The sequence below is a fragment of the Chiloscyllium plagiosum genome, unplaced genomic scaffold (genome assembly GCF_037043375.1).
Source record: "Chiloscyllium plagiosum isolate Xiang-an unplaced genomic scaffold, Cpla_swu_hap1 HiC_scaffold_2, whole genome shotgun sequence".
Lineage (NCBI taxonomy): Eukaryota > Metazoa > Chordata > Chondrichthyes > Orectolobiformes > Hemiscylliidae > Chiloscyllium > Chiloscyllium plagiosum.
The window spans coordinates 17393569-17417488 of record NW_028270140.1 but is presented as its reverse complement, the minus strand read 5'-3'; the positions used below and the strand labels follow the sequence as shown (position 1 = coordinate 17417488).

Genomic DNA, 23920 nt, shown 5'->3' with positions numbered 1-23920 from the left:
CAGGATCCCAGGTTTGATTCCAGCCTTGGGTGACTGTCTGTATGGAGTTTGCACATTCTCCCCGTGTCTGCGTGGGTTGCTCCAGTTTCCTCCCACAGTCCAAAGATGTGCAGCTCGGGTGAATTGGCCGTGCTAAATTGCTCATAGTGTTAGGTGCATTAGTCAGAGGAAAATGGGTCTGGGTGGGTTACTATTCGGAGGGTCACTCTTCGGAGGGTCGGTGTGGACTTACTGGGCCGAAGGGCCTGTTTGCACACTGTAGACAATCGGAATCGAATCTAAATCTATGGGAGAAAGTGAGGACTGCAGATGCTGGAGATTAGATTCGAGAGTGTGGTGCTGGAAAAGCACAGCAGGTCAGGCAGCATCCGAGAAGCAGGAAAATCGACGTTTCGGGCAGGAGTTCTTCATGAGCCCTCAATCTCACAAATTGTTTCTTCCATCCTGACCAATTTAATTCTGTATCTGTAGTATCTGTAACCTTGAGTCTGTTTGGAGGTGCAAAAACATTCTCTAGTTTTTAAGTTAAATTGCTCACTTTAAATTCAGAAAGATTTTAATATTTAAATTAGTATTAGTATTATTTAGTATTATTTAAATTCTGCTCTATCGCCAGCTTATCTTTAAGTTTGAATTGTGGTTTCAATTGCATTCCTATGAAGGCTTTCAGAAAATTTGCAGCTTTAAGAATTGTTTTTGGTAATTGTAATAAGCACATTAGTGTACCAGATGGATTTTTACAACAATCAACATTGTCTGCCATTAGGCTGGCTTTTAAGTCAAGATTTTTCATTGAAATCAAATTTTACCATCTTCCATGCATTCAGCCTGGGTCTCAGGATTACAATTCCAGTGACATTACCATTATGCCACTACCCTCCCATGCCAAGAGTTTGAAATTCTGGTTATCAATATTACACATGGTAAGAGACATTGGTAGTGCATGAAAGTTACTAAGCTAGCCTGAGTTACATCGTTGCTATCAGTACCAGGAAGGCTAACAGACTGGGACAACTACTAAAATGGACTAGCTCCTCCCAGTGATGGTCATGTAAATCGCCATTGGTGGAGATTTACAAAGTCTTCAAGAGTTTACCCTTTCGCGTCAAATGTCTTACACAACAGCCTTGGGATCATCCCAGCTTTTGGATATTCATCATTGGCCTTTTCGTAATTGCTGTGTCAAAATTCTGGGAGTTTACACTGAGCAGTGTTTCTCTCAGTATCTTCATCACAGTGACTGAAATTCAAGAACAAGGTCTGCTGAACAGTATCTCTGCAGATGGCAATAGCCAGCAGCCAACCTTGTCCCAAGAATAGAATAGAAAGAATACAATCACATTCTGTTTAAGTACTAGTACATGACTATTGATATGGTGTCAGACAGAACTGTACTAAAGGCAGCACTTAAGGAGCATTTTCCAATTGTATCTAGTTGCCAGGGAGCAATACCACCTTCTCCACAACCCCTAAATTCTGGAATGGCTATCCAAAGTTCATGTGTATGTTGAGCACCATATCCTGACCTTCGCATTTGATGAAAATCCAGCATGACTTTGTCCAGCTTTATGGTTAATATCCTGCGAAAGTCAGACTCCCTCTTGACAATATTGCTTCAATATAGGACACAAGACAAGATTTGTCAAACATTGTGGTACTCAGTACCAAAGATGCAGGGAGCCTGGCTTGGTTTGTTTTCAAACAGATTGCACATTTGAATATGATTTGGAATATGATTGCTACTCATCTCAGTGAGGTGCTTCCTCTCTGCCCCCTGTGCAGCAAATACATTCCCTCTTATGTTTCCATAGGGAGGCAATTATAGAGACTGGTGACTGATTCTTATAAATGTAACATTGCACCAACAGAGAAAGGAATGGGGGCGTTGTTGAGTGAGGAAGGACCGTTCAGCAGGGAGATGTTGTTGGGGTGAGGATGGGTGGGAGACATTTGGTGTGAGTGTGGTGCTGCTCGACAGTAAGGGGAAGAGTTTGGCAATGGGGGGGTGGGGCTAACTATGGGGAGGGGTTTGTGTTCAGGAGGAGTCAGTGTAAGATCCAGGTGTTCATTGGGAATGTTGGCTGACACTCTGATACTGCACCACTTGATGTGTTGTCTTTTGGATGAGATGTATACAGAGGCCCTGTCTGTTCTCTCCCTATTTGTGATTGATCCTGGAGTTATCCCTTAGATGGAATGTTCTTCAGAGAGTCAGTACAGACTCTACAGACAGAATTGCCTCTATAAGGATTGTATGGATTCTATGAATCTATGTGGAAAATGACACTTGGTGCTAGATTTCTCCACTTGAGTAAAACTGAAATATATTTGTTCTGAAGAAGGGTTATTGGACCCAAAACGTTAACTCAGCTTTCTCTACACAGATGCTGCCAGACCTGCTGAGCTTTTCCAGCAATTTATGTTCTTGCTTCTGATTTCCAGCATCTGCAGGTTTTTTTTTGGTTTTTTTGAAATATTTAAGATTTGGGGCAAAAAGAGAGGCCTGTTTCACTGCACCCGTGAAGCGGGAGCTTGAGAGTCGGCAGCCTGTGTATTACAATCTGTAGCAAACTGGAAGTCAAGATTCCACAAGCTGGGATTCCGTGAGAGGTACTGAACGCCATCCTGGAACACCAATGCTATTTGCTAGTCCCTTCATCAGTTTGTGAAAATAAAGAGCAATCAGAAAGGTCTGTTGGTGTTGGGTTTGTCGTGTTTCTGGGAACAGCAACAGACTGTTTTGCCAGGAGAGGTCTGACCAAGCCTGGAGAGTTACCACGTTGGCCAAGAGTAGGCCTGGGTCTACCAAAAGCTGCAGAAATGCGAAAGGTAGAAAATAAATCAATAGCAGAGGGATCCCAATGGGACCTGCAGAGAAGGTAAAAACCAGCAGCGTTCATTTCGACTGAAAGAATTCTCTTCATTGGAGCAGAAGGATGTTCTGTCACACCTGTGCAGATGGAAGCCTCACTTTCCATTGATTAAAGTGACCGTGCCCTTGAAATTTATGAGTCAACGGATACAGAAGTGTCTATGTCTTCAGGTACCAACAGTTGAAACAGATTCTGAAATTCTTGGCCCCATCTGTTACTCAGTTATTTCCTGTGTATGCATATTATTGTTGACTGTATCATCAGTATAGAATCTTTACTGCTGTCTCTGTTTATTTTGGGGAGAAGAAACATGCATTTACAAGAAAGCACATCTCGGAAGGATTAACTTATAAAAATACTGAAGTGCTTAGTTCTTCCACTCTCGTTCTTAGTACTTCCTTGCTTTAATTACAAGTCTTCTGATGTGGTAACTGCCTCTAGCACTGAAGAATGGGTGGAAATAATAGACTAATAATGCTTCAGCTTGAGAAAAGACTGGCATGGAGTTGGGCCTTATGGGAGATTGCTGGGGGTAAAGTACATGTAAGGTGATGCTTAATGACTTGGTACCATTTGCAGAGCATGTTCATTAGGAGTGAAAATTTATAAACAGGAAAAAGAACTCAATATACAGATTAATATTTGTTAAAATTAATAATTGGAAATTTTTGACATCAGGAGGTTAGATGTTTCTGAATTCTTAGCACGTTCTTCATGTTGTGTATCTCTGCTCCACACAAAAGGTTAAGTCATAAGGTAAGAGCCCACGGTGCTAGAGGTAGTATATTTTCATTGATAGAGAATTGGCTGATGGGTAAGAAACAGCAAGTGGGGATCAGGAGTTAATTTTCAGGGTGACCTGCAGCCAGTGACATTCCACAGGGATCAGTGTGAGGATCCTAACTACTTACAATATGTATTAACGATTTAAAGGGAGAAAGTGAATGTATTGTAGCTAACTTTGCAGATGGCACAAAAATATAGGTGGAAGGCAAGTTGCAAGAGGGAAATAAAGATGGACAGAGATATTGATAGGTTACATGGCAAATGGACTATAATGTGGGAACTGTGAATTTCCTCATTTTAGAAGGGAGAGTTAAAGAACAGAGTATTATGTAAATGGAGAACTGCAGAAGTTTGCAACACAAAGGGACTGTGCATGAAAAACGGAAACACAGAAAACTAGTGCACAGGTAATCAAGAAGGATAATGGAATTCTGGCCTTTTTTTCAAGGAGGTCGGAGTATAAGAGAAGGGAAGTCTTACTGCAATGTATGTAACCTATCAATATCTCTGTCAATCTTTATATCCCTCTCACAACTTGCCTTTCCACCTATATTTTTGTGTCATCTGCAAAGTTGGCTGTAATACATTCATTTCCTCCCTCTGAATCATTAATATATATTGAAAGCAGTAAGGATCCTAACACCGATCCCTGTAGAGTGCCACTGATTACAGGTCACCAACCTGAAAATTAACTCCTGATCCCCACTTGCTGTTTCCTACCCATCAGCCAATTCTCTACCCATGAAAATATACTACCTCCAGCACCGTGGACTCTTACCTTATGACTTAACCTTTTGCGTGGAGCAGAGATATACAACATGAAGAACGTGCCAAGGTGCTGGGGAGACCACATCGAAATTAATTGAATTGAATTGAATTGAATTTATTGTTACGTGTACCGAGGCACAGTGAAAAGCTTTGTCTTACAAGCCATACAGGCAGAGTTCACATAGTTAAGTAGCATAGATAGTAAATAATAGGTAAACAGCAGCAAAAACAAAAGACACAGGTGCAGGCGAATGTTAAGAGTTTGTGAGACCATACATTATTCTAACAGTAGGGTAGAAACTGTTCCAAAACCGGCTGGTGCGTGTGTTCAGGCTTCTGTACCTTCTCCCCGATGGTAGAGTTTGTAGAAAAACATTGCCAGAGTGGGATGGATCTTTGAGAATGCTGGCGGCCTTTCCTTGACAGAGGGCCTGGTAGATGGATTCTATAGATTGGAGGTTGGTCTTTGTGATTGTCCGGGCCGGGTTCACCAATCTCTGTAACCGTCTCCAATCTTGAATGATACAGTTGCCATATCAGGTAGTGATACATCCAGACAATGGTCTTGATGGCGCACCTATAAAAGTTGGCAAGGGTATTCACTGTCATGCCAAATTTCCTCAGCTGTCTGAGGAAGAAGAGACATTGTTGGGCCTTTGTGACCAGTGCATCCATATGAAGAGTCCAAGAAAGCTTGTTGTGGATGACCACTCCCAGGAGCTCGACACTCTCCACTCCTTCCACCTCTGTGCTGTTAATGTGTAGGGGGCACATAAGTAACATCCTGCCTAAAGTCAGTAATGAATTCCTTGGTTTTGCCAGCATTAGGAGCTAGGTTGCTCTCAGTGCACCTTTTTTCCAGGTTTTCCACCTCCCATCTGTAGTCTATTTTGTCACCATCTGAGATTCAACCAACTGTGGTGGTGTCATCAGCAAACATGTAAATAGCATTAGTCTGGTATTTGGTGACACAGTCATGGCTACAGTAGAGGGTTACAGTAAATACAGTAGGGGGCTGAGTATGCACCCCTGGGGGGCTCCAGTGTTGAGTGTTAGTGAGGATGAAATATTGTCCCCAATCTTCACTGATTGCGGCCTGTGGATCAGGAAACTGAGGATCCAGTTGCAGAGAATGGGGCTTAGTCCGAGATCACTAAGTTTAGTAATCAGTTTCAGGAGGATAATAGTGTTGACTACAGTTCAGCCTTCAATGAGTAAGATTCTTACTCTTCGTGTCAAGATGTCCTAGGGAGGAGTGAAGGGCAAGTGATATGGCATCTGACGTGGATGTGTTGGTCCGATAGGAAAATTGGAGTGGTCAAGAGTAGTGGGGAGGCTGGAGTTGATTAATGCCATAACCAGCCATTCAAAGCACCTCATGACCACTGAAGTTAGGGCCACTGGGCGGTAGTCATTGAGACATGCTGCATGAGCCTTCTTAGACACAGAGATGATGTTGGTCCTCTTGAAACAGGCAGGGACAGTAGCCTCATGCAGGGAAAGGTCGATGATGTCCGTGAAGACCTCTGCCAGTTCATCTACACATGCTCGGAGTACATGGCCTGATACTCCGTCTGGTCCCATTGCTTTCCTTGGATTCACACGAAGGAAAACTGATCTGACCTCTGATGCAGTGACTGTTGGGGTAGGTTTGTCAGGACTTGTTGGAACAGGTGTTACCTCTCCCCCAAAATTCTGCTCCAAGTGATCACAGAAGGCATTGAGACGATCTGGGAGGCATGTGTCATCATCTGCTATCTTGCACGGTCTCTTTTTAGAACCTGTGATGTCATTCAGTCCTTGCCATAGTCGCCGGGTGTCTGTCTGGGTCTCTAGTTGGATCGGTATTGGTCCTTGGCTGTCTTAATGGCCCTACGAAGGTCTTACTTGAATTCCTTATGTTTGAGTGGGTCTCCTGATCTGAAGGCCTCATGCCTGATTTTTAGCAGGTTCTGTATGTCCTGATTCATCCAGGGTTACATCTGGAGTACTGAGAGCAGTTTTAGTCCCTTTATTTAAGGGAAGATATTGGAGGCAGTTTGGAAATGGTTCACGAGAATAATCTCTGGTACAGTGGGACAGTCGAATGAGCAAAGACTAAACAGGTTGGGACAGTGCTCATTGGAGTTTAGAAGAATGAGAGGTGGTCTCACTGAAACATACAGGATTCTTAAGAGGTTAGACAAGATGTCTCCCCTACTGGCAGAGTCTAGGACCAGTTTCAGAATAAAGGGGTGCCAATTTAAGACTGAGGTAAGGAAAAATTTCTTCTGTGAGCTGAGTGTCTTTAGAACTCTTGCCAAAGAGAGCTGTGGGGACAGAGTCCTTGTATACATTTAAGACTAAGATAGATGGATTCTTGGTCAGTAGGGAATGAAGGGTTATGAGGGAAAAGGCAAAAGGTGGACATGTTGGATCAGCCATGATTCTACTGAATGGTGGAGCAGGCTCAAGGGGCCAAATAACTTACCCTGTTCCTTTCTCCCATGATCTTATGGTCTTATAGCATTAGATCAGAACATTGCACTTCCTTTCACTGTGGGAGAAAAATGTCAGGGACTGGAAATATTGGGTGGATTCAGTACTAGGGAATCCTAGCCATTATACACAAAAAAAATGTCCTGTTCCTCCAGCATTTCCTTTCCCATTCACCTCTACAATCTTTCCCCTCCCATTTTACCCTATCTTCCTCATCTTGCTTCCCACTGTTCATCTCCATGCCCCTCACTTTATCATACAAACTGGGAAGCTTCATCCTCTACCTACTGAGTCAACTGGGCCTGCAAGATAAACCAAAGTTAGTTTTGGATTGGTGTACAAAAGTTACCAATCCGAATCTATTGATCAAGGAACAGTACTGATGCATTTGCCTTGCATGGATTCTTTGGAGCACTGGTTCACAAAGTGGTCCTTAGAGTAAAAGTAGTGCACAAGGGCCTTCCAGATGGTCTGGAGGCTGATCCAAATTACTGGTCACTGAGGCTAATGCTAGATGGAAGGTTTGACAGACTCTTGACTTCGCATATGGTCCAAATACCCCGGATTATCCAAGATAGCTCTGAAACATTTGCTGCCATTCCCGACAACGTGCCACTGCAAAATAAAATTTTCTACGCTTGTGGGGTTGAAAACAAGAAATAGGGAATGTTGAATGAGGAGCCTGACAACAGACTGAAGCTCCTGAGGCCTGGAGCAACATTTACTCATTAGTGTCTCACCAAAAGCAGCAGCGTCCTTCCCTTTCATTCTAATAGTTTTTCCTTGCATTCACATATGAAAGCAGGTGAGATGGGATCAGTAGCTCATCTGCAGGTTCTCTTGCACCACTTCATTAGTGCGTGGACAAAAACATTTGAGAAACACTGCTTTGGAGGGATGAAGCTTAGCTGCAGACAACTAGGGACCAATTGACAGTGCTTTCTGGTCTAAATGTAGGAGTTTTGGAGGGATTAGTTCCAGGCACTTGAATATTGTTGAATAACCTTGCTTCCCCATATTATATGAATTGTAGGAGCATGATCTAAAAAGGTGGACTAGAAATCAATCTGACTGCATAAGTCTCAAACTTTACGAAACAGTTGGCAGTTCTTATTTGTGGAAAGCGAGGGAAAAAAAAGACTTGAAAAACAGTGTCAGTTTTGACTACACGTAGAGAAAATGATGTGGATTGGCATGCCCCACTGTATTTCCATATCAAATAGCAATGATCTTGTGTAAGATTCACTTCTGCCGGATGTTAAGGGCTATCACCATGTTACTTCTGGCACTGAATTACAGGAACTTTTGTTGCTAACAAGTAAAAGGCGGGGAAAAGGGGGGATTCATCTCCTCACAATATGCAACCAAGTATGGGCATAAATTTGTAATGTTTTCAGACTCAGTGCATGGGGAACCAGCACCATGAGTGAATGGTTTGAGGTTCTGGCCTGTGATCTACTCTTTGCTGTTCACTGATATTGTGCACTTGGTTGATGGAGACAAGGTTCCCAATCAGACTATCAAACTTTATTTTCACATTATGCTGTTGAAAGGTGCATTCATCAATGCTGCTCTGACAGCATGGAACCCAGTCTATTCTGATTTTTGTGGATCCCAGAATTAGAACTTAGCTATACCCTATGCATCAGCCAAATGAGGGGCCGTGGTGAGAACACAACATAGCTAAATGAACACTTGCTGCTGTCGCCTTTTTGTGTTGCCGATTTTCTGCTAGATTTTGCAATCTTCAAAATGCAAGGACAAGCGTTGAAGAATTTGGGTTTTTTATGCCGTGCTTGTTGAAGTAAATTGCTGGAGGGTAGCACCCGTTCTGAAACTGGAGCTCCAAGTCAGCATTCAGAGCTCACAGAGCCGAGTGGGGACAGAGCCAAGGTTACACCATCCTGCCTAAAGATCCGTCTGGTTTTATGGGCCCATGCTGGATTCAAGCTATTGAACACAGGGCCCTAACAACAGGGCAGCCTTTCACCTGCTCACCACTGATGACTTTTATTCCAGGTTGCAGCCTCTAACCTTACTTGAATTGGCCCAATTACATACAAGACTGAGACACTGAAACTGTACAAAGCATTGCACAATTCTGTATTTCTTACTCTTCATTTAGTGCACATCTGCGGCTTGTCAGGGCGCCATGCTTCCTCAGGGTTTCAGTCAGCTCCACGTACAGTCTGTCGGCAAATTGCAAAGGGATTCCTTCCCACACCAGGATTAGGACGATAACCACTGCCGTGTCACAGGAATGGCCAGCTCGCTCCCGTACCAGGCACAGCAACTTCTCTTCAACACAGCTTCGTCGAATCACCTGGAGTCAGTGATTTAAAAAACAAGACTGAATATTCAACCCTCCATCTTCTCAGAGGTTCATTTTAACTCATTATTCAGGAACACGAGTACAGGAATAGCCATCCAGCCCCTCAAAAATCTATTCCCCCATTCAGTTGCATTTATATCTCAACTCCAACTACTGAGCTTTTATTTCAACCTCTAACCATAAGCTTCAATTATCACTCCATTGCTTTTTTCCCCTGAATTGGACACAATTTCAAACCAAACACATGATAGCTAAAAGCTGGGGAGTGGTGGCTGTTTTAAGGGGTTGGGGAAGTGCTGCATGTTGGAAATTTTTCCTCTACATCGAGAGGATGTGGAATGCATTGCCTGAAATGTTGGTGAAAGCAATATTAAAGACAACTTTCCAGATGAAATTGGATGCATGATTGCAAAGGAAGATTTGCTGATCTGTGGAGATGGGCAAGCAAGTGGGACGAATTTTTCAAAGAGGTAGAATTGACAGAATAGGCCGAATGGCTTTGTCCTGTGTTGTAAGATTTTACAGAGTGATAATTCTCTTTTATGGTGTATTTAGCTCAGACAAACTTCCCAAGACTTTACAATCAGTAATTATTTAAATGAAGGCTTTTCAGTGATTAAACACTTAATTTTTGTTTTGCATTTCAAATGCAGTAATGTTTCATATAAACAATATGTAGGGCAGCACAGTGGCTCAGTGGCTAGCACTGCTGCCTCACAGCGCCGGAGACCCATGTTCAATTCCAGCCTTGGGTGACTGTCTGTTCCGGGTGCTCCGGTTTCCTCCCACAGTCCAAAGATGTGCAGGTTAGGTGAATTGGCCATGTTAAATTGCCATAGTGTTAGGTGCATTAGTCAGAGGGAAATGGGTCTGGGTGGGTTACTCTTCGGAGGGTCCGTGTGGACTGCTTGAGCCTGTTTCCACACTGGAGGGAATCTAATCTAATCTAAGAAAGAATATTATGGGAATGGCAGTGAAGACTGAATTTAGACCCAGTAATATCAATGCCCATATCCATCGCTCATTGTATTGCAACATTTAAACAAGATTGATTTTGATGAATATGTTCACATGGCAGTAAAGTTCTGGTGGTACACAACAGCCTGGTCATTGACATCGGAACAGGTGAGCTTCAATGCAGGGTATTACTCCTACACACCAATGGCTCAAGTACATTCGACTGTACAATCTCTAAAGTTGATGAATGTGAACTGTTAGCACAATGTAAAATCCAAGACAACAGTGAAAAGAAACAATAGGACGGGGTTATTTTCCCTGGGCCATTGTAAGCTGAGGGGTGACCTTATTGAGGTTTATAAAATAATGAGGTGCCTAGATAGGGTGAATAGCCAAGATGTTCTTCCCTAGGGTAGGGGATTCCAGAACTATAGGGCACAGGTTTAAAGTGAGTGGGAAAAGATTTAAAAGAGACTTAAGGGACAACTTTTTCCACACAGAGTGTGGTGCATATATGATAATAGCTACTAGAGGAAGTAGTGGAGGCTGGTACAAACACAGCATTTTAAAAGCATCTGGATGGGAATATGAATAGGAAGGGTTTAGAGGGACATGGGCCCAACGCTGGCAATTGGAGCTGGGTTAACTTAGGACATCTGGTCGATAAAGTCGAGTTGGACTGAAGGGTGTGTTTCCATGCTGTACATCTCTAGGACTCTATGACCAGAAAGGCAGAACGGATACATCCTGAAGGGTGGATCTAAGGAATGTGTTTAAATAACCACCCCAATGAAACCTACAACTCCTGGCATTTAAATTTAGTTATCAGAGCTGGGCAGAGGCTGGATACGTGGTAACCTGTGACTTTCCTGCAAATCATTTAAAGATACAGCAGTACCTGGAGTAAAATTATATACTCAGCATTCATCCATATTGGTGCAACTTAAGAAACTCAACTGATGCCCACAGCCATTAACTTTATCCACACTCTAACAGCAGTCCATGATATTTCCCTGGAAATCTGTTTGTCTACACATGTGCAGTTGAATGTGAGAGTCGCTATTTGGTTTCTCCAGAAGCTGCACCACAAAAAATTAGCTGTGTCAGAATCTCAATGTTGAAACAAATGGAAGTATGAATTCCTGCACATCCAAATGCAGACTACTCTCCAAATATAAAATGGGATCTGTCCATTCTTGTGTAATCATGGAAACACACTGTTAACTTTGTGCTAATTAATAATAATGGCTAATTATTAATAATTGCTAAACAACCTCTCTGCCACTCAACATTAGCTTTAAATAACCATTTATTTCTTCAGATATTAGTCATTGTTGGAAAGTTTAAAAACAAATACATTCTTAAAATGCTTTCCTTTCCTTTTGATCTCTCTTTCCCAATGCAATTTCGGCTGCCACCACCCTTCCCCCCCACCCCTTCCTTATGCTGCTCTCGATACCTGATTCAACACTGAACATAGAATAGAGAAATATAGAACAGTACAGCACAGTGCAGGCCTTTCAATGTTGTGCAAACCCTTTATCCTACCCTAAGATCAAACCTTTCATTATATAATGTGCCTATCCAAGAATCACTTAAATCTCCCTAATGTATCTGACTTTACTACCAGTGCTGATACCCACCACTCTCTGTGTAAAGAACATACCTCTGACATCTCCTCTAAATCTTCCTCCAATCATCTTAAAATTATGCCCCCACCATGGTGGCCATTTCCGCCCTGGGAAAAGGTCTCTGGCTATCCACTCTATCTATGCCTCCCATCATCTTGTACACCTCCATCAAGTCACACCTCATCCTTCTTCGCTCCAATGAGAAAAGCCCTAGCTCCCTCAAAGTTTCTTCATAAGACATGCCCTCTAGTCCAGGTGGTATCCTGGTAAATCTCCTTTCCCCCTCTCTAAAGCTTCCACATCTTTCCAATAATGAGGCGACCAGAACCAAACACAGTTTTCCAACTGTGGTCTAACCAGGGCTCTGTAGAGCTGCAGCATAACCTCGCGGCTCTTAAAAACTCAATCCCCCTGCTAATGAAAGCCAACACGCCATATGCCTGCTTAATAACTCTATCAGTTTTGGTGGCAACTTTGAGGAATCTATGGACTTGGATCCCAAAATCTTCCTGTTCCTCCACACTGGCAAGAATCCTACCTTTAACCCTGAAATCTGCATTCAAATTGGACCTTTCAAAATGAATTACTTCACACTTTTCCAGGTTGAACTCCAACTGCCACTTCTCAGCCCAGTTCGGCTTCCTGTCAAGGTCTCACTGCAACCTACAACAGCCCTCCACACTATCCACAATTGCACTGACTTCAACATTCTAGCTCACATTTCTTGCTCCAGACTCTGTGTTGCTCATTAATGATTCTTAAGACGTATAATTTGTTTGCCCTGCTCAGGTGTCCTTTGGACAATGCTGCACATTTTGGATAGTTGACTGACAAAGATTTCTAATCTAAACTCCAATAAAGTCTATGAACAAATGTAATTGTAATAAACAGCTACCAGCATTTATTTGCATCTGACCATGCAATACAGTCTCTTAATTAAAAACTGAATACAAACAGTGGAAGCAGCATCGTCCTGACACATGTTGAAAATATTGGGTGCGTAACATAATTGAAGAACTCACCCATTTTGCAATAGGACATCCTTGACTGCTTTTGCCTTCTTTCCCTGTGTAAATAATTTTCTCTATTCTGATAGCACTGCCTTTCTCACTCAACCTAGGGAAGAAAAGCATTATTCCAAAGATTAACCAAGGTAACCCAATTAGCAACATCTTTTACCCATTTGATTTCCAATCTGTTTTTGAAGATAATTGACTCTATCCGCACGAGTCTGGAGTATACAGGTACCTAAACAACACTGAGTTCTTAGTGGAGTTGGAGTCACTACAACAGAGGACTGCGGATTGAAGCCCCACGTATTTCATTATCCCAGAGTTGTTTTAAATACAGTAAATGGAGGGCATAAATAAGCAAACCAAATAGAGACACAGCAACCAACTCTTCATGGGATTCAACTCAAAGTGAGGCTTAAGATCCAACATGGTCCAACCTCACATTTTAGTGGCATTGTATTATCATTCAATATCTGATGACAGCACTGCAATAAGCATTAGCTGATGACCTGCAGGTCTAAAAACAGAATCTCTTTGGTTAATTAGGATTCAGTATAGTTACCATTACGTTGCTGAGTGTATACTGTTGGCCATCAACTAGTGAGAAAGATATAGAGGAGTAAGTAGAGGAGTATAGAGGAGGTCCAAAGATGCGTGGGTTAGGTGAATTGGCCATGCTAAATTGCCCATAGCATTAGGTGCATTAATTAGGGGGAATGGGTCTGGGTGGGTTACTCTTCGGAGGGTCGGTGTGGACAAGTTGGGCCAAAGGGCCTGTTTCCACACTGTAGGGAATCTAATCTAATAAAAATAAATTTGCAAGGCAATTAAAGAGGGATGCAAATACTCTACCAGAAGTGATAATGGGAGCGTATTGATTATCCACAAACTTGAATAGTGATAAAGTAAAGGGGCATAAGGTGAAAATGACACTGAAATGAGTGAGAATTTTCTTCAGCAGGATGTTCCAGCCCAATGAGGAAAGAGGCATTGCTGAATCTCAGTCTGAGTAAAGCAGTGAGTCAAGGGAATTAACCATCAGTAGGTGAACTCTGACTGTAGCATCGTAAGGTTCAGGTTAACAATGGAAAAAAAACGAGGAGCAATCTGGAGGAAATAAGCTTAATTTGAGAAGGACCAAAGTGAGAATATATCTGTACTGGAATTAGAATCAATTATTGGCAGACTAAATTAGGACAGACATTGGGATGCTTCTATACAGGAAATGGTTCGGGTCCAACGCGATACATTCCTACAAACGGGAAAGCTTGTAGGAATAAGCAAAAGCCCAAGCTTTCCGGCTGAGGGAAGTGATTGACAGTAAGGTGAAATAGTAAGAGGAGAATATGATCCATCAGGTCAATAATACAAGTGAGAATCAGGCTGAAACTGAAAGATCAGGTGGAAATAAAAGGAACAAAGCGAGAGATTGAAAAGGTGGGAATCCAAAAGTCTCCCATTCCCACAAAAATTGTAAAAGGGGACCTGTATGTGAAAGCAGAGGGCAGGACTGAGGTATTAAGTTAATAGGTTCATTCTGTCTTTACAAAGAGTGAAGAGGTTACCAAAAGTATAGTGAAAAAATCATACTGAAAAGATGAAAAGGAGAAATTAGAGATATTGGATGCATTTAAGTTGATAAGTCACTTGGACCGAATCAGATACATTTGCAAAGTAAGTGTGGAAATTGCAGCAATATGAGCCATAATCTTCCAATCCTTCTTAGATACAAGAGTGGTGCCCAGTCAGATAGGCTAGTCAGATTAAAATTGGTGGTAGAAAAGCCTTTCAACCACAATAATCCAGGGCAAAATCAAAAGGAAAACACAATCCTGTGGCAGCTGGAAATCCGAAATAAGGCAGCAAAAAGTTGCAAAAACTCAGCAGGTCAGGCAACATTTGTAGATAGAAATAGTCAACACTTCAGATCAAAAACTGAAGAAGTGCAAGTGCTTTTAAGAGAGTGGAAGGGAGACTGGGCAGGAAGAACAAAAGGGTAGATTAAATAATGAGATTTTTATGTTGTACTAGCTAAAAAGAATGCAAATGCATATTGTGAAGAAACAAAGGTTTTGTCCGAATGAGGCAAGAATTTTTACATAAAAAGCCATCTGAACGCACCAAGGGTCAAAGAAAGAAACAAGTTGATCAGCCCAAGAAAAATATTTTTAAAATGCCCTGCTACCAAATGGGGTAATTTGCTTACACAAGAAATGTTCGCCTTAAACCCAGAAATTGCTGATGACAATAATTCATTGACAGGTCCAGCCTTGCACTTATCCATTCAGAGACAAAATGTGAAAGAACGACCAATCACCAGCCAAGTGTACTTGTTCTTGTGTTTCATTATTCCGTTGACTCATCCAGCTCACAGTAACAGTTCCCATGCCCTTTCCATTCATAACTGGAACATGTAAAGTGAGTCAATCTTTTTTACAGAGACCTTCAGCTCTTTCCAAGTTAGTTCCTCTCTCAAAACGTAAACACTTCAAGCCAAGTAAAAACAAAAGATGACAGCACAGACTTCACTCAAAAATTAACGATTGCTGAAAGGGCTTGTGGCTTTGCAGGGATGAAATCTGAGCAGTCAAACTGACTTCCAGGTGCACGCTGTGCATTCAACCAGTAACTGGGCACGCCAGCCACATTTCACACTGGCAGTCAGAAGCATTCAGCTTTAATGCTGTAGGAAACCCCTCCAGCCAATTTAGCAAGTGCTTCCTTCCCAAAGATATGTGCACGGCATTTATATAAATGTTACACAGAGGCCCAGAGATATACAGGGGCTAGAGTTTTGGTTCTCTGTTGTGACAATGCCCCATAATGTATCTCACTTTATCAACATAGTTCCCAACCTTGACAAGGTCCCAACCCCTTACTTTGGTTTCCTGTCATGCAGGTGGTGTTCTGGAGGAGGCTGCAGCCAAGGGAGGAACCTGGAACTGAGCTACAGGTAGCATGGAAATATTTGGAGCTCAGGTCTTGGTGGGAGACAAGGTTTGGTCGCATCCTGGGATGTTAGAGGAGGGGTAGGCAGCTTGTCAATCCAAGAGGGGGAGTCCAATCACAGGGAGGGGCTAGGGCCCTTTGGAGAGAGTCTGATCTTGATGGGCTGAGGATGGTCAATCCTCAGGGATGGAGTTGGGGTTGCATCAATGATCCCAGATATACCTGCTAGTGGAAGTAGCAAATTGTCCACTCTGAGTAGGTCTGATTGTAGATGGCTAGTAGGCAGGGTGGCTTGATGGGCAAGAAGGCAGTATCTCTTGCTCTTCCTGACTGTGAAGCAGTGCTGGAAAAACAATTGATCTTTTTCATGAAGCTGCCTTCGCCTCCAGAGTTGTCAGATTTCCCTTTAGTGCACTGATAACCCACTGCTGGCTAATTCCTTCCTGAGGTCTGATTATGTTAAAGGGATCCAACAGCAGTTTCAAGCAGCTGCTCAGGACTTTGCTTATCTCAGTTAATTTTGCTTTGTCTCTCTACAGTTTTTTACCCAAAACTCTTTTGATAGTAAGTGGGGTGGCACAGTGGTTGAGTGGTTAGCACTGCTGCCTCACAGCACCAGGGACCCAGGTTCGATTCCAGCCTTAGGTGACTGTTCCAACTCCACACAGACATTCTCCCCGTGTCTGTGTGGGTTTCCTTCAGGTGCACCAGTTTCCTCCTACAATCCAAAAATGAGCAGGTTAGGTGGATTGGCCATGCTAAATTGCCCGTGCTATCCAGGGATGTGCAGACTAGGTGGGTTTGCCACGTGAAACGGAAGGGTGAGGGATGCAGGGGTAAGTCTGAGTCTGGGCGGGATGCTCTTTGATTGGTCAGTATGGACTGAATGGGCCAAATGGCCTGCTTCCACACTGTCGGGGTTCTATGATTCTAGTCATGTTTAGTTTAGATTAGATTAGATTACTTACAGTGTGGAAACAGGCCCTTCGGCCCAACAAGTCCACACTGACCCGCAACCCACCCAGACCCATTCCCCTACATTTACCCCTTCACCTATAACTACAGGTAATTTAGCATGGCCAATTCACTTAACCTGCACATTGTGGGAGGAAACCGGAGCACCCGGAGGAAACCCACGCAGACACGGGATGAATGTGTAAACTCCGCACAGTCAGTCACCTGAGGCGGGATTTGAACCCGGGTCTCTGGCGCTGTGAAGCAGCAGTGCTAAACCACTGTGCCACCATGCCACCCACCAACTGGTTTAGGTTTTCAGAAGTCAAACTACAGGACCCTGTTGGAATACTAAATTGTTGTTCACATTAATTTATACTTATTAAGGCTAATTACTGTTGGTGTTCTAATTTCTGGCTCATTCACACTGAGGCAATAACCCTAAAACCAGCCATTCATTATTTAATCTATCCAGCCTTTCTCACAGAATTCAAACAGCCAAATATTTTGGGGCAGTACAGTGGCTCAATGGTTAGCACTGCTACATCACAGCACCAGGGACCCAGGCTCGATTCCAGCCTTGGGTGACTCTCTGTGTGGAGTTTGAACATTCTCCCGTGTCTGTGTAGACTTCTTCCCACAATCCAAAGTTAAGCAGGTTAGGTAGATTTTAAATTGCCCATTGTGTTCATGGATTGCAAGTTTACAGGGATAGGGTGGGCACTTGGTCTCGGCAGAATGTTTTCAGGGGAGGTCAGTGCAAGTTTCATGCGCTGAATGGCCTCTTTCTACACTGTAGGAATTCTATAGATAATAAAGAAAAGCCTAAATAGAACAGAGGGCTTTTGACTTCAAAGCTGAATGTTTAGCCCATGTGTCTGAGTTAAGATGTTTCATCAATTCACAAAATTATATATTCCATTATGAAATTTTATTTAATCATCCACAGGATTTGGTATTGGATATTGGTAAAAACAATGACTGCAGATGCTGGAAACCAGATTCTGGATTAGAGTGGTGCTGGAAAAGCACAGCAGTTCAGGCAGCATCCGAGGAGCAGGAAAATCGACGTTTCGGGAAAAAGCCCTTCATCAGGAATACAGGCAGAGTGCCTGAAGGGTGGAGAGATAAATGAGAGGAGGGTAGGGGTGGGGAGAAAGTAGCATAGAGTAAAATAGGTGAGTGGGGATGGGGATGGAGGTGATAGGTCAGGGAGGAGGGTGGGGGAAGGTAGCAAAGAGTACAGTGGGTGGATGGGGGTGGGATGAAGGTGACAGGTCAGAGAGGAGGGTGGAGTGGACAGATGGAAAAGAAGATAGGCAGGTAGGACAGGTCATGGGAACAGTGCTGAGCTGGAAGTTTGGAACTGGGGCGAGGTGGGGGAAGGGGAAATGAGGAAACTGTTGAAGTCTACATTGATGCCCTGGGGTTGAACTGTTCCGAGGCAGAAGATGAAATACTGTTTGTTGAGAGTATGAATTCTCCTGAGGATGTAGTACAGAAGGGGTCCTTTGCATATTGGTATTGGAAGAGCCAGCATTTATTTCCCATCCCTAACTGCTATTGAGCAGGTGGAATGAGCTGCTTTCTTGAACTACTGCAGTCCCTGTGGTGTATATATTCCATATTGCTGGTAGAGAGGGTTTTCCAGGATTTTGACTAATGGCAGTGAAGGAACATGGATATAGTACCAGCTTAGATGGGAATTCATGGCCAATGGCACTGCATTTGTCCTTCGAGGCAGTAGAAGTCACAGGTTTAATAGATACTGTTGAAGGACCCTCAGAGTTGTTTCTGTGCACCTTGTAGAGGGTACTTACCACTACCACTCTACACTGCTGATGGATGAGGCAAATGGTTAACATGGTGCCATTCGAATAGGTTGCTTTGTCCAAGATACTGTTGAGTTTCTTGAGTGAGATTAAATGGAAAGTATTCACACCCATTCCTGCCTCGTGGATCATGGACAAGCCTTGGGAAATCAGGAAGTGAGTTACTTTTCTCAGAATTCCTAACCTCTGATTTACACTTGCAGCTCTCATAACTGGACTAGCCGTGTGTAAGTTTCTAGTCAATGGTGACTTCCCCTCAACTCCCAGATATGGATACTGGGGATGGAGTAATGGTGTCATTGAATATCAAGAGGAGTTGGTTCGATGACCTCTTGTTGAAGATAGTCCTTGTCTGGCAATTTTGTACTTAACATTCATTTGTACGTAAATACAACTTAGGAACAGAAATAGGTCACTCAAGCCTGTTCCACCATTCGATAACACCATGGCTGATCTGATTACCCCAGTTCCTGACCACACACCAATAACCTTTCAACATTGTGCTTCGCGAGAGGATTCAAAGACTTCCACAGGATTTTCACAAGGAGAGATCCAAAGACTCAAAACACGTTTTTCTCTGAGAAAAAAAATTCTCTTAACTTCTGTCTTAAATAGATGGTTCTTTATTTTTAAAACAGTGACTACTAGCTCTAACTTCTCCCACAAGGATATAAAATATAAAATATCCTTGCCACATCTACGCTGTCAAGACCCCTCAGGATCTTATGTTCCACCTCTCAACTCCAGGCATTAACCTGTGGCCAGACTGTTAGCCTGTGGTTCAGAAGAACACCAAAAGTTCAAAGTGTGATCCTTGAAAGAGTTGAAGTTGACTTGGGGGCCTGCTTCCTTGCCAAGTCCCACAGTAAAATTGCAGTGCAAATTGTGGTTTAGAGACACACTATCTACCACATTTCCCAAAGTAACTGCATGTCTGGGACTGAGATGATTGATCTTCAATGACCACAGATATCAAAAATTTGAATATTATAAGTTTTACTTGAGACTGTACCTGTTTTCCATCAGCTCTCGAATTTCTGCTACATTACGGCCTGCACCAAGGTGTGTATAGTAAGGACCTTCATCTTTTTCACTGATTTGTTCTGTTAATTCAAAGAAATTATGAGATTACATCTTTATTATGGTGACGCTGATAAGACATTGCCAGATTTATCAGCAAAATATAGATAATAAAGAAATCTTTAATCACCTGAACCAATTAAAAAAGAGCAATCACTAGAAATAATTCTACAGGTTTAATCCAACTAACAAGAGAAACAAGATAAAAAAGACTGCAGCTTTACAGTCCTTGGTTTAGGTTCTAGGTTTGCCTCAATTATCAATACTGTCAATTGTCAATGATTTGGGCTCAGACACTAACCTCATGCACTATTAGAACGTATAGTCCAGGACAAATTGAGATCCGATAAAAAGTCATTGGCTTGAAATGTCTTTCAGAATTTTATGCAGAGGCTTTGAACCTTCCCTCACTCAAATGTCAGGAGTTAGCTCACATCTACCTGACAAAAAGTGCTGTTCGGCCATTAATTGGCTTAGGGTGGGACTTCCATCCCATCAGGGAGGAGATCAAACCTCTCAGAGCTGCCAAACTTGGCAGTTCTCTATTTCTAGAAGCTGTGGACACTGCTCCAACCATAGGCAATTCCTGAGGAAGAGCTGCCTCCGACATGGACTTTTAAATAAGTTCAGAATTCCACCGGATACAGGCTGACAGGGATTGTCACGGTAACCTCCATCATTGCCCAATTTTACATAGGCTCACCACTTCTCCCTGAAGATGACTTAATATTCCACCTGATAATTGTGCTTCTCTCTCCACAGATGCTGCCAGGCCTGCTAGCATTTCCAACATTTTCTGATTCCCAGAATCTGCTGTCTTTTCTTTCATATTAAACAGAGGCCCCAAGTTTCCTTTCAGGCAGGCACAACAGCATGGACTTAAGGAAAGAAGTGCAAGGATAGTTTGCACTGTCTTTAGGAACAGATTACTGAATGACTAATCTCATTGCTGTGGGATCTTGCTGTGTGCAAATTATGTGCTATGTTGACTGCACACCCAAAGTAATTTGCTGTTGTGAAGCACTTTGGGGCATCCTAAGATGATGGTAAACAGTGGGTACACATATGAACAATTCGTGTCTAACTACAGTCAATTTAAAAATACAGGGGTACGTAACTCGAATATGACGTATATAATTGAGAGGTGCAATTTTTAAAAAGTAGTGTTTCCAATCTCATCAGTAACTTAGTGTGTTCTCACTACTGCTCTCAGTTAAAGGGATACTGTATATATGTTGACACACATGCGTCAAATTTACTTTGTGGTTTCTCTAATACAGCAAATAAAAGGCATTTAAAGATCATGCAAGGCATTAAAACCTTTTCTCATGTTGTAATGTTTGGATAAAAGCCAGAGTCCCAAAACCCTGTTTCATTTATACTGTTGCCAAAAGTCATTCCTGGCGCTAAGTCAGACGAGCAATACTCTCCTGCTTACACTCAAAACTCTAACATGACCTTGGCAACAAGAAATATCAGCAATTTAACTCCATGCCTAAATCATTTGTTAATTAGAAATTCCACCAGATTTAATTAAGAGCCTCAATGGCAACATTAGGCACCGCATCAGACGCTGTGAAATGAACTGATCGAAGCTGTAGGTTACATGCATTTAGAAACTCCTCTAGATTTATTTATTTCTTTAGATTATTCCCAATGAGTGAAGTGGCTACATGGACAGAAACCAGCCACACTTCTTGGGTTTAATACTACAGATTAGGGCCCCTGCTCAGAGACAGGAGAAAGTGACTGAGTGAGGTAGGTAACACTGGAGGAGCCTTGGCCCTTGCACTTATCCTATCATTTGCAGCCTAAGTGGTTGGGAGCAAGAAGTACTTGGAGGATGAGCAAACCAACTACAGCACTGCTTATTCAAAGACCATTCCATTGGGGGACTGAAAAAGAATGCAGTCGTGTATATTTAGGAGTTTGATACTATTTTCTGTACCCAAGAGCGAGAGTCCTGAAAGTTGTTTTGTCCATCCAGGTCCAGATTTAAGGAGATCTCCTCAAGGCTTAAAAGGAAGTCTTAGTGGGTGAGAAATGGCCAGTCGTCCTTGTAGGAACCAAAGACATTGGAATTAGAAGGAGGTTGTGCTAAGGGAGTATGAGCAGCCAAGTGCTAAATTACAAAGGAGAATCACAAGGTGTTAATCTTTAGATTATCACCTTTGAGCAACAAGCAAATTTAGCACTGGGTCAATAATAGAGTTGTATGTGTGGGAGAAATAGGTGAAAATAAATGGGCCACTGGGGAAAGAGAGAGTTGTACCATGGGGATGGCCGTTGTCTAAACCAGTGCCTTGGCAAATCATATAAATAGGGCTATACAGGACTTTCAGATAAATAGTTGGGGTGGGGGGGAAGGGGAGGGTAAATGTGAATAAATTTAGAAAATCAAAGAGAAATTGACAAGTCAACAGTGCAAGGTTACAGTATGGTAGCAGTGATGGCCAAAACATACTGACAAATAGGGTAACTGGTTAAAAAATTGCAAGGTAACAAAATGAAAGGCTCTTTATCTGAATTATATCACATTCAGAACAGTTAGGTGAATTTATGGCATAAACAGTTATGCCTGGAAATAACCAGACAGCCAGTGTGGAGGCATGATTACAAGTTAAGCAAAGCCAGGAATTGGATATTTGTGGACACTCGTAACTTTGGAAGGATAGGCAGGCAAGACAAGGACATGGAATTGCTGAGCAAAAGAGGAGATCAGTAGTGAGCGATCTTGGTTTGAACAATCAAGGTACAGAATAAAACAATAAAACACCAGACGCTGCAGGTGCTCTAACTCTGAAACAAACACTGAGAATGATTGAAGAAACTGAACAGGGAAGATATAGAGCCAGTTTAGGTAACGATAAGAAATAACAAGTAAAAAAAAATTGCGTGTCGATTACAGGCCCGACAGAGTAGGACCAAGCATAAATCAAGAAACAATGTAAGGGAAGTATTGTATAACTCTGGGCAATTTTCCTCTTTATATAGATGGACAAATTAAATTTGCAAAGCTAACTTTGAGGATGAGCTCTCAAGTTGCACTGGAACAGTTTGAGTGATGAGGTGAGGAACTAACTGGGAAACAGGTTCTTTTTCGATACAGGAATGTGGTAAGCTGACAATGTGTAATGAGATCGGATTAATCAATAACCTTAAGTAAAGGATCTTCGAGGTGAGCGGGATTGTAACATGAAAGAACTTTACATTCATTTAAGGATGACTAAACCTGGATCTGAAATTAATGCCTTAAGCTTAAGTATCGACAATTATAAAGGTATGAACATGGAGTTGGCTAAAGTCAACTCAGAAAATTGATTAAAAGGAACCGCGGTATGGCAGATAGTTAAGGTGAATATTCCATAATTCTGAGCAGAGCTGCACATTAATGAGAAAGAGACTCAAAGAGGTGAACCATTTGTGGCTAACGAAGAAAGTTAATGATGGTATCCAATTGAAGTAAGAAGCATAAGCAATGTTGTGAATATTACTGGAAGCAAGAAAAATGGGGCATCTTTAGAAACCTGCAAACTGATTAAGAAAACAACTATGAGAAAGTGGATTATGCGAGTAAACAGTAGGAAACATTAATACAGACAGTAAGAACTTGTAATATTTTCTAAAAAGGAAGAGAGTTGCCAAAAATGAACATTAGTTATCCAAGAAAGTAAAAGCATCCCAATAATAAAAGGAAATCAAGGGTCAAAAGGGAGAGAATAATTTAGATCATAAGACACAGGAGCAGAAATTAGGCCATTCAGCCCAACAAATCTGCTCTGCCAATCATTCATAGCTGATAGGCTTCTCAACTCCATTCTCCTGTTTTCTCCCCGTAACAAGGTGCAGTCACCTTGTTGGGTGTTTACTATAGGCCCCCCAATAGCAGCAGAGATGTGGAGAAACAGATTGGGAAACAGATTTTGGAAAGGTGCAGAAGCCACAGGGTCGTAGTCATGGGCGACTTCAACTTCCCAAATATTGATTGGAAGCTCTTTAGATCAAGTAGATTGGATGGGGCGGTGTTTGTGCAGTGTGTCCAGGAAGCTTTTCTAACGCAGTATGTAGATTGTCCAACCAGAGGGGAGGCCATATTGGATTTGGTACTCGGTAATGAACCGGGACAAGTGGTGGGCTTGTTAGTGGGTGAACATTTTGGTGATGGTGACCACAATTCTGTGACTTTCACCTTGGTTATGGAGAGAGATAGGTGCGCACAACAAGGTAGATTTTATAATTGGGGGAAGGGAAATTACGATGCTGTAAG

General features: G+C 42.4%; 1 protein-coding gene across 6 annotated transcripts in view; it reads right to left on the bottom strand.

Moving 5' to 3' along the window:
• Nucleotides 1-23920, bottom strand: part of LOC122564906 (methylcytosine dioxygenase TET2-like) — a 189886-nt gene that overhangs the window by 49301 nt on the left and 116665 nt on the right. For all 6 annotated transcript variants that reach the window (XM_043720374.2, XM_043720365.2, XM_043720355.2 and 3 more), the window contains 3 exons: nucleotides 19586-19676; nucleotides 12848-12941; nucleotides 9020-9228 (listed from right to left, as the gene is read on the bottom strand). In XM_043720374.2, the coding sequence (XP_043576309.2) occupies nucleotides 9020-9228; nucleotides 12848-12941; nucleotides 19586-19676 (394 nt within the window). The remainder of the gene's footprint in view (nucleotides 1-9019; nucleotides 9229-12847; nucleotides 12942-19585; nucleotides 19677-23920) is intronic.